Here is an 11,548-nt window from a genome sequence, read left to right as displayed (position 1 = left end):
AGGTCCCTCATAAACAATCTACTTTCGAAACTTGCTATACACTTTCATAAAATCGAACAAAAACGAATTTACTAACTCAATTAAACTTCATCTAGTTGAAACAAAAGCTGCCTACATATCGGACAAGATAATTGTGAAAGAAGCCATTTATCTATACATTTAACATGAAACCAGTGTTTACACTTTGGCAAATTTCAAACTTTTTCACCGTTACTGAACACTCCAAGACAAATCGGAATTTTCATCTCCGACTGAATAAATCTTGTTATTCTATTGAACTATATAAAATCGTCACGTGCATTTTGCTTAAAATGTTGTAAAGTTAAATAAGTTAGCTAAATTATGTTATGGTAAGGTCATGAAGTCATTTTTGGTGGTGCAGAAACTCTTGATGTGCTTGAAAGTTTGGTTCTTGAGCTATTTTGCAAAGTCAAAAGCAGCTAAACATGTCCATATTCTTGATCTATCATGGACATTGTCATGTCTTCGAAAAGACTACACAAAGAAAGCAGAAGACTATGTGTAACATCTCATAGGGCAATAAGATAATAAATTTCCTTTCTATTAAAAAAATGTTAATCTAGTCAATCTATTAAATGCAATCTAATAAATTTGCTATGACTATGAATCTATGACACACTTTTGAAACATGTTTCATATGTTCTTTCAGACTCCCTCATAACTCTCCAACAGAAGAAATTCCCTTATTTCTCTCTATTAGCATCTTTAGAAACGCCATCTTTGTTTCGTGAGCCTCTGCAACCATAAAGTTCTCACGAGCTGTCTCGTTTTGGAAGACATTGTATGCTTCTAAATATCTCGATGAACCTTCTTCAAAACCTGGGAAAATCTTCACAATGTCCATGCACTCTTTTGTTGTTGGTGAGGCGTCGTAAGTTGCTTCTAAAACATTATCCAAGCTTTTAGGTTTAAGGGCATATTGGTCAATTATCAAAATATAAAGACTTTCTAATAAGTTAGGAGAGAGAAACTATTCAAAAATGGCTTATTAGATGTGTAGAAATTACTTTTTAAAAAATCTATCCAAAGTTCCAAACACTTCTTTTAGCTTATGGAGTCGGCAATAAGTTTAAAAAAAATTCACCCTCTTAGAAAAGAGTAAATTACACAAATGGTCCCTATGGTTTTGGGTAATTTGCACGCTTGATTCCTAACTTATTTTTTTAACTCGGAAAATCCCTACTGTTTGTTTTTGTTACACGTTTGGTCATTACTGTTTGTTTTTGTTACGCGCTTGGTCCCTGTCATACCTAAAAAGACTATTATTTAAACAGGGAAAAATGGTGGGGTAGATAAGGTAAAGGTGAGGGGTGGGGTTGAGGTTGGGGGTGTGTTTATTTAAATAAATTAAAAAATCAAGGGCAAAATAGTTTTTTTAGGTAAGACAGGGACCAAGCGTGTAACAAAAACAAACAGTAGGGACCTTCTGAGTTAAAAATATAAGTTAGGGACCAAACATGCAAATTACCCTAAACCATAGGGACCATTCGTGCAATTTACTCCTTAGAAAATTAGATTCCGACTTTAGACTTTTAACAGAAAACAAAACAATACCTTCGATCGAATGACTTATTTCTTCTTCCTCGTTTTGTGCTTCCTGTCAATAAATATATTCACATTATAAAATCATTACATGTATGTTGTTTTAACATAAAGGTCAAACGAAAATATCATTCACAAAATTCTCTCTGAATTATAAATGTCAAAACTAACATCCTGTTGTGTCTCTTCATCGACCTCCTCGAACATTGTTTCTTCCTCCTCATTTTGTGCTTCCTGTCAATAAATAAATTCACATTATAAAATCATTACATGTATGTTGTTTTAACATAAAGGTCAAACGAAAATATCATTCACAAAATTCTCTCTGAATTATAAATGTCAAAACTAACATTTGGTTGTGTCTCTTCATCGACCTCCTCGAACATTGTTTCTTCCTCCTCGTTTTGTGCTTCCTGTCAATAAATAAATTCACATTATAAAATCATTACATGTATGTTGTTTTAACATATACATATATAAACCAAGGTCAAGCGAAAATATCATTCACAAAATTCTCTCTGAATTATAAATGTCAAAACTAACATTCGGTTGTGTCTCTTCATCGACCTTCTCGAACAATGAATCCACATCTAAATATGAATCTGCATCTCCATCAACTTCATATACAGTGATCACACACAACACACAAACAAATTGATCAAGGAGTAAAACAACACCAAACGTCAATATTGAAATAAGAGATTCTAAGTTAGTAAAACATTTCAAAAAAAGAAGGATATCCAGGGTCATATAAACGTTCTCTAGTTGTGCTTCTGTAGAAGCTAACAATCCCATCTCTCAAATTGTGACAAATGGTGAAATCTTTGTCAAACACCCACTCCAGTGGTTTTTGGCGTCGCTTATATGGGTAAAGCTTTGCTATTTGAATTTTTTTGTGATCTACAATAATGTCCAACTCAACACACTCTTGTAGATCACCTTTAAATTCTCCTAACACAGCCTGAGTAAACAAAAAAAAACAGAAAACAAAAAAATTAGCTAGTTGTAAATGCAGCAAAATATCATATCCCTTTTCCAAAAGTTATAGGACCTAGAAAGGTAACAAACTTTTGTCTTTATCCACATTTAGGTAATCATGTTTTTTTCGTTCACATTTGACCATTGAACTTGTTTGACCTGTTCAAAATAGGGTAATATGACCGGTAATTACGGTAATATTATCCTATTATGAACAGGTCAAACAAGTTTATTGGTCAAATGTATACGAAAAAAACATGGTTACCTAAATACGGACAAAAACCAAAGTTTCTTACCCGTTTTGGTAATATTGGACAAGAACCGTCTTAGGGATTGTGTGCCTTGGGATCAGGCTCCGACAGTTAATGAACAATTAGGTTAGGCTTGATCTAACCCAATTTAGTCTCGGCTAGTCATGGGTTAAGTTGTGTTGCTCGGTCTTTAAAACACATACAACCTAACCCCTTAAGGGTATACAACCTAACCCCTAACTAGCTGTGCCTAAACTGGGTTGGCCCAAGACTTAACCATCTCCTCATACACAAGACCGGACAACCCAATTTCATTTCACATCAATGGATCTTATGACTACTTGCCCTTAACATAAAGAACCCAATATTACCAAAATAGGTAAGGAACTTTGGTTTTTGTCCAAATTTAGGTAATCATGTTTTTTTCGTACACATTTGACCAGTAAACTTGTTTGACATGTTCATAATAAGGTAATGTTACCGCTAATTACCGGTCATATTACCATATTTTGAACAGGTCAAACAAGTTCAATGGTCAAATGTGAATGAAAAAAAACATGGTTACCTAAATGTGGACAAAGACCAAAGTTCGTTACCTTTCTAGGTCATTAACCAAAAGTTATACATACATACTTGTAAGATAATCAAATATCGCCCTCTAAGCTTCACTTTACAGAATTCACCGTTTTTGACATTAGCAACTGCATCAATATTGAATGTAATGTAACCTTAAACACCAATGAATATATGGCCAAACAAAATGAGTCAGAAACAACCTCCCCAAGCATAAAGACGATAATAGATTAAAAATAACATACATACAGATGAAACATAAACAAATAAAGCTTGTGACAAGAAAAGGATAAATATCACAAAGTGAAGATTTGCATGACTAGATAGTGTAGATAATGAAAGAGAAACGAAGAGTTAATTCTTACTCCAGAACTTCATTGTTGCCGAGGGAGGCACAGAGATTCGTGTTAGGGTTTGAGAAAAACGAACACGGAAGTCGAACTATTAATATAAACAGTAGGGATTTGGGCTTTCTGAATTTGGCCACATAATTTTCACTTCTTGACAGTTTTAGTCCCTTGCATTGATAAAGTGAGATATCGGTACTTCATTGGTTTGAATCGTACGTGTTTGCTTTTGGATCTTCACCATTTTCTGTGAGAATTGTCGCCAACACCTCTTGTCTCCTCCTTCTCAAGCCTCAAATCGATTTCATTGCATCTCAGTTCTTATCAAGGTATCGAGATTTTTATTCACGTTGACATGCTTCCAAACTCCCAATCGAGAATCGTCAATCCATTTTGCACATTAAGAAAATAAATATATATCCTCTTCGACTATACATTGATTTCTTTGCTTCAATCAAAGTCTGAAATTTGAAAGTCTGAATCTTTGATTATTGGAGTGATGACTTTTGCTCAGGAAGCAGTTGTGGCTGACACAACAGAAACCTACTATTCCACCATTATGAAGCTCTACTACTGAGTGTGAGGAGATCCCTATTGAAAGTATGTATGGATTTTGATTTCATTAGAGATAAAAGTTGTCTTGCAATATCCATTTGAGAGTTTGATTCTTCGTGTAATTTTGTTGTTTTTTGTATGATTTTTAAATGGATTTTGGCTTTTAGACGTTTTAGGTCAATTTCTCCAAATCGGCTACTTTCTCCTTATTGTTTTCTCTACTTTAGTTGTTCGTGCTCATGGTAACGCTTTTAACTTTTTTATGTTATATGCCTCATTTTGTTGTTATAACATGGTATTAAAGGGCATTAAAGACATTTGTAACCTTACATTATAACCTTTTAGCTTTTAATTGTCACTAAAAGGATTTGAAAACAAAAATGCAGTCTTTATTTGTGTTCTGTAAAATAAACTTCATTTTTAACAGGTTATTGTATCACTACAAATGCTTTAAATTACATTGATGATTTTGTTCAAGCCAAAGGTACTCGTTTTTCTTCTTCTTCATGTTCTTAATGCCCCTTATGCAAATATGAGAAATTATTATGAAATTGTTGTCATTACGGTATGTTGTTGATGTTTTTAGAAAACGGTAATTATGAAAATACGAAAAATTATCATGAAATTGCTTTCATTTCACCAATCCAGGCAATTTAGAAAAATAGGAAATTATTTTGGAATTGTTGTCATTGCACACACACACTGTATTTATTGGTGATGTTTTTTTTTAAAGTGTAAATTTTGGAAATATGAAATTGTTGTCATTATACTTGCATCACAAGAAATATGTAGGGGTCTTCTTGAAATTTAACTGCTGATTTTTTAATTGTCTGAAAAAGAAAAAAGCTTTCACTTAAATTTTTATCAGAATCTTAAATTTTTAATTATTGTTTCGAGAGTTTTTCAGCTTTTCTGTGATAAAATGGACTATCATTAGTAATTGAGAAGCAAAGTATTAAAAAATAACGCCTCATCAATGAGAATACTAATTGCTCTTATAATGGATTTAGATTTATTTAAATTTCATGAGCAACATTTTTTTTTGTGCTTATGTTGCTTTTGAGAGTTCTCAATTTTTATTTTTTCATGTTTAATCGTTACTAAGAGTTACATATGTCCATAACTATAATTTTTGGAGGACAAGTTTAAGCAAACACTGTGAATGGCTAAGTTGCAAGCCTTAAATTTATTTAAAGTTTAAGGTGTTAGTTTGTTTTTTCTAAAAAACCATTTCTGACCATTTATTGTTACGCCGCACAGCACACGCGCATCATTTGTCCTTCGCAGTTGTTTGTTTTTTAGAAGACTTCTAACTTAAAAACTGTTGTGCGTGTGCTGCATGGCGCAACACTTGACCATCTGCTTCAAACATCTTCACACCTTACTTTAACTTATTGCAGTAGTCTGCAGAGGTTAAAAAACAAACAAATTTTTTATTATATGATGCAGCCGTTTGGTCCCCCTCTTCTGCTACAGAGGATTGCAGAGGTGATCCGCAGACTTCAGACATTTTCGCTTCGAAAAAACAAACGACACCTAAGATTCATGTGTCCATTCAAGGACAAGTGTTGTTCTTTTATTTGTTCATATTTTTAAGTCATTTGATGAATAGTTTATTTTATTTCGTCCTAATAAGAATTTACTTAAAAAAAATTCACACTCATTTGATGAATTTGACATGCGTTAAGTGTAAATATATTAGTCGTTAGTTTAGTCTGTTAAATTTATTTTATTTCATCATAATAAGCCTTTCCTTGAAGACCAAAAACATACTCATTTGATAAATCTAACCTTTGTTAAGTCTTGACAACATCTTTCTGATTTAAAAAATATTGTTAGTCATATATTTATCTTTATAAAACTTATAAAAACAGTCATTCAAATCAATATAGTTCATGATAAATCATCTATCTTGAACCAAATTCATTTAAAACTGCCAACAAATTATCATCATATGGTATTTAATGGATTAGTTAATTGAAATATTTTCACTACATAACACAACTTTTCAACTTATGCCAATTAGTTCATTATTTAATCAAAATAATTTCCCTATAAACATTATTTTCATTTTAGGTTACTTACACTTGTTTTTTTTCTCTTTTTGGTTTGTGTTATCTAGAGTCCATCAAAATGGAAAAGAAGATAAACATAGAGGGAGTTACAAAGCAAAAAGATTACTAGTGACTTAACATATTATATACGTAAGTATATGGTTTATTTGTGTGTAACCTTCCAATACTAATATCAAGTTATAATATTGTATTGTTATTATTTCGACTTCCTTTTCCTTTCATTTTTTTTTAAATTCACAAAAAAGAAAAAGTTTATGATTATACACTTAGAGTGAAAAGAAAAGAATGATATATTTTCAAGAAGGTTACAATTTGTTTTATGTAAGATTGTGATATATTTTGTTGTATACATCACTTTTAATTAGCTATTTGTCATAATTTTCTAAGTACATTACTAGTTTTTGTTTATGATGGAACTCCATTAATGTCTTGAATTTTCTTTACATCATGATAATCACCATCAATACAAAAAAAAAATATGTTATTTTCATTTTTCTAGCATCCAAAATCTTTTTCCGTGTCGATTATACTTTACTAGCTCATGAAATACTTCAAGAAAGAGTGTTTATATGTAATAATAAAAGAAGCGATATGACCATTCTAAATTCTATGAACATATATGATATTTTAGGGAAAAAAACACATTCTTTTAAAAAAACATTTGTTGGAACTTCGTAAAGAATTATTCATACTTATACTAATCTAAAATAGGTTATTTGTTTTTTAATATTAAGTGTTATATTTTTTTACCATCTTATAAGATACAAACGGCCAATGCATCATATTCACAATATGGGTGTACTGCATATTATTATAAATGAAAGTACAATGTTATAGTTGACTAAACTGTAAACTAAAGAACATCTTTTCTGCATATTTATGTTTGTATATGTATTTGTTTTTTCTTTTGTTATTCCCGCATAAGATTTGTACATTCAAGAAATAGCATTGTACTTATATTAAATTGATTTTGCTTTGGTATCGGTGTTACCCTAATAGGGCAATTTAGGCATAATATTTACTTTTGAATATATGATTTTTATAAAAGCATTATTATGTATTTTGTTATGTCTATATTAGTTAATAGCAATGTACTTACGATGTTTATGTGTCCTTTGTGTGTTATTGTTTTACGGAAAATCAATCCAACTAAAAATTAATAAATATCACATTGACAACAAAGGAGCAGTAAAGCCCTAACATATTTTAAGTTATAGAATACGCTATTGAACACCATCACATACCTATAAAAATATACTTATTATCACTTTCTTGAAAATACTACTTTTGACATAATATTACCCAATAAGTTCATAAATTTTAGTACATGGTTATTAAGTAAACTAAAACGTAAAGCACAACGATTGTTTGTGTTTATTTAGTAAACTAAAACGTAAAGCACAACGACTGTTTGTGTTTATTCAAGTAAACGCTTTTATCAATGGCCAAATTTTATCGTTAGTCAATTTATTGGTTTATTCAATCGATACTACCTAATCCTTAACCACCGCATATAAAGCTCAATCATATGACAAAAGCTGGAACCAACTTGATGTTGCCTACAAATTGGAAGGTAAAAAAGAGGGGCTTTCGTCAAGTTATATAAAATCTTGGGGTGTAAATGCAAATAAGGTAAAACTCGGGATTCCTAATTGGTGTTTACTTTAGGGTTTAGGTCATTTTTAGTTATTTAACTGTAACATCCCGTTTAAAATAGAATAATTAAATAATAGACCCGGAACCCCGAGAAGTAATTTTATTATTCTTTTTAGATTATTACACCCAAAAACAAATAATAATTATCGGAATGTTAGTTTCGGGGGTTAAAGGGTAATCTCGGGATTTATTTTGCAAGGATTTTAGAAGTCAGGGAGTGTTTGGTATTATTTGGGCTTTATATGTAAGGATTTATGGAAGCAGGGGCTGCTTGGAAAATATCTCGGACTTGATTGTAAGGATTTTCAGAAGGAAGGGTTTAGATGGTAAATTAAGGATTTAATTTGAAATAAAAACGGAAATGAAGGGCTGATAGTGTTATTATGGAAATAAGTTTTAAGGGAGCTGGTATATAACGTTGACAACCGGTGAACCCTAACCCTAAAAGTCCATTCCCAGCCGCCAACTTCACCACCCTTTCCACCCTTATCCCTCCAGCTGCCATTACCCCTTCTTCCTCCAATCTCCGGCGTCGCAGCTCCCTTTTCTGTCGAAGTCGCATCCACATCTGCCGGCAAAGGAGGGTTCAACGAGTCGAGATCTTGGCGACGGGGCTATGAGGAGTGAACGAGCGAAGTTGCAGCCATCGCCGCCTAGTTGATGTCGGCCGCCATAGCCGCTGTCGCCGTTTCTGTCGTTGCTGGATTTGAAGACCGTCGGTGGGATGTTGTCCAGTCGGAATTGAAGGGAAGCAAGTCGTAGCAACCTACGCCGCTTCCTCCTCGTCTGTGAAACCGGAGAAACGAGACCATGGTGAGCCACCGTTGTGTCGCCGCTGCCCGTTTCCGTGGAAGACAAAATGGCTACCGGCTTCCCGTGAATAGTTTGTTGGAGGTGTCAGTTGTGTTCGTGTGTTGCTGTTACACTGGAGCCCTGACCACCGCCATGACCGCCGTCTGCTGCCACTCTCCGACGCCACCAGCCACCGTGAAAGGTGGTTGTGTGCGTGTTCTGCCACGAGTTTAGGTGTGTGTGTTGATGTATTATGTAGCATGTATCGTTGGCCGGATTTTGCTGGAAAAGTCACCGCCACCACCTCGCGGTGGTGGCTGCCGCCACTTGCCACCGTCGGCCACCACAAGGTGGTTATGTGTGTGTGTGTGTGGTAGTTAGTATGTGTGTGTGTGTGTTACTTTTGGTTTTTCCATTGTAAATTGTAACAAAAAACTGGAATAATGAGAAAGAAACCCTAACCACCACCGTAAGGTGGTGGCTGCCGCCACCGGCCGCCGTGTCGGGTGGCGGTATGCCTTGTTTGCGTTTTGACCTCGTTTGGGGGATGTTTGTACAATATGGGACCAATGAAACCCTAATGGGCCCAAAGAAACCCTAGTGGGCCCAATGGAACCCTAAGGGGCCAATAAGGACAATGTGATCTGAAAGCCCAACCAATGGACTAATGGGCTAGTACTGGGTTGGAAAACCCTAATTAGGGTTTGGAAAACCCTAAATGTGGGAATTGTTTGGGACACACACGAGAATTAATTATTAAACCTAAAATAATAATTAATAATCATTGGAAAACTAACTTAAGGCAAGAATAGACTTAATGGATTAAGTCCTTAATGGATTAAGTCCTTAATGGGTTAAGTAAGAAACACTTAACCCTAATCATCATTTCATGAAAAAATCCTAATTTCACTTGGACTTTGTGTTGGGCCTTTCCTATTGAGCTTTGGTGATTGGACTATTAATGGGCTTTCCAAGAATAAGTAAATGGACTAAATAATTGTATGGGCTTTAGGATAAGGCCCATGTGAGAGTCTTGGGCCTAATTTAGAAAATTGGGCCATAAATGGGCCATAATTGGGCCTTTATGATTATGTGATATTGGGCCATGGGAATTAGATTGGAATAATTGGATGGACCTTAAGAAAAGACCATGTAGAGGTGTGGGCCCAATTTGGAAAATTGGGACATATGTTGGGCTTTGACCCATTACTTAACTTTTGGGTCTTTTGGAGTGTGAGTTGGACCGTGGGCTTGGAACCCAATTATTAATTGGGTATTGTTTGATGTTGACAGTTCGGGAAGCTGTCAACCAGCAGCTGGAGTTTTATATGCAGGACTTCAGGTGAGTTCTCCTCACTATACTGACAGGGTCTACGACACTAGGTCGGTCCCTTTGGATTATTATCCTGCATTTAGTATGTTGTTATACATTTGTGATCTGCTAGATTTGTACCCTGGTAGTTAGGGTGTTGTTATGCTGTTATGATCTGTTAGATCGGTACCCTGGTAATCAGGGTGTTGTTATGCTGTTATGATCTGTTAGATCGGTACCCTGGTAGTTAGGGTGATGATATGTTGTTATGATCTGTTAGATCGGTACCCTGATAGTTAGGGTGTTGTTATGCTGTTATGATCTGTTAGATCGGTATCATGGTAGATAAGATGATGCTATGCTTAGCAGTTTGTATGATTTGTGCTTATTGTTTGATTATGTGTTGTACGTATGTCGACATTGTGGTTGGGTTGGGTTGAGGCGGTCCTGCTTTGTGTTGTAGGCCAACATACCCGGCGAGCGGTCCGTATAGGCTGTAGGCCCTTCGAGGCGGTCCAGTCATGCCGAAGGCTCGGGAGCGGTCCAAATAGGGTGTAGGCCCTGAGAGGCGGTCCAGTCAGGCTGAAGGCTCATTATGCATGTTGTTTTGTATTTGCTGATATGATATGAGTATGGTTATATGAGGTTGGTATTTTGGGGGAACTCACTAAGCTTTATGGCTTACAGTTTCAGTTTATTGTTTCAGGTACATCAGATGATCGCAGGAAGGCAAAGGCATGATCGTATAGCTCCTCATATTTCATGGTTTTATGATTTGATTTTGGGGATACTCTGATGTTTAAACTATTTTGAAAACAAACTGTAATCACTTAATGGTTTTAAATGTATTTAAAAGTTTTAAATTGGTTTGATTTTTATGGGTGTTACAAGTTGGTATCAGAGCCTTGGTTTGAGTGAATTGGAGGAACACTCGTGTGAATCCAGTCTCAAATCAAGGAAAGGATTTTAAAATGATTTTTAAATGGTTTTCAAAATAAGTAAAGGAGGATGCAGGGTGTACGATCATCCGAAGCCAGTAAGTATACCCCAAAATACCATACAATTATTTGATTATGTGATATGTTAAAACAGCATGCTAGTGCTAGGCTAGGGATCTTCAGGAATTGCATGCTAGAATTGTCTGATTACATGATGCCTGCTAGCCTATGGTTTCCTTATTATGAGATTGACATCATTACTGTTGTTGCTTAGTGTATGCATCACGGTTATACATAATTAAGATCTTATAGCCTGAGAATGTTTGATTTGGCCTTATGTTCTGTTCTTGTTTGATTGGGAGCTTAGGGTAGGATTGGATATTCAAAAGTCTATAGGGTCCAGCGTTATGTATGGCTAGCATACACTAGTGCTGCAGGGTTGGTGGAAGTTTCATTGATGGGTGGGTAGTGAGAGGCCGGGAGGCCAGTTATGAGATATTTAGCATTC

At 34.9% G+C, this 11,548-nt stretch overlaps 1 protein-coding gene across 1 annotated transcript; it reads right to left on the bottom strand.

The window, feature by feature from the left end:
• Nucleotides 1-676: 676 nt before the first annotated feature.
• On the bottom strand, nucleotides 677-1,874 carry LOC145106955 (uncharacterized). Its single transcript, XM_079043866.1, has 4 exons — nucleotides 1,851-1,874; nucleotides 1,735-1,797; nucleotides 1,576-1,618; nucleotides 677-903 (listed from the first exon to the last, which is right to left on the bottom strand). Exons 1-4 carry the CDS (start codon nucleotides 1,872-1,874, stop codon nucleotides 677-679), a joined length of 357 nt encoding a protein of 118 aa, XP_078899992.1.
• Nucleotides 1,875-11,548: the final 9,674 nt, after the last annotated feature.

Source organism: Lactuca virosa, chromosome 4, assembly GCF_052849685.1.
Source record: "Lactuca virosa cultivar CGN04683 chromosome 4, Lactuca_virosa_CGN04683_v6, whole genome shotgun sequence".
Taxonomy (NCBI): domain Eukaryota; kingdom Viridiplantae; phylum Streptophyta; class Magnoliopsida; order Asterales; family Asteraceae; genus Lactuca; species Lactuca virosa.
This window is presented reverse-complemented; position numbering and strand designations above follow the sequence as displayed.

Coding starts and splice junctions, on each gene's coding strand:
- LOC145106955 (XM_079043866.1), bottom strand. CDS start 1,874: ATGATATTTTCGTTTGACCTTTAT. Junction 1,798..1,850: donor TATTTTCGTTTGACCTTTAT/GTTAAAACAACA, acceptor ATTTATTGACAG/GAAGCACAAAATGAGGAGGA. Junction 904..1,575: donor AATAAGTCATTCGATCGAAG/GTATTGTTTTGT, acceptor ATAATGTTTTAG/AAGCAACTTACGACGCCTCA.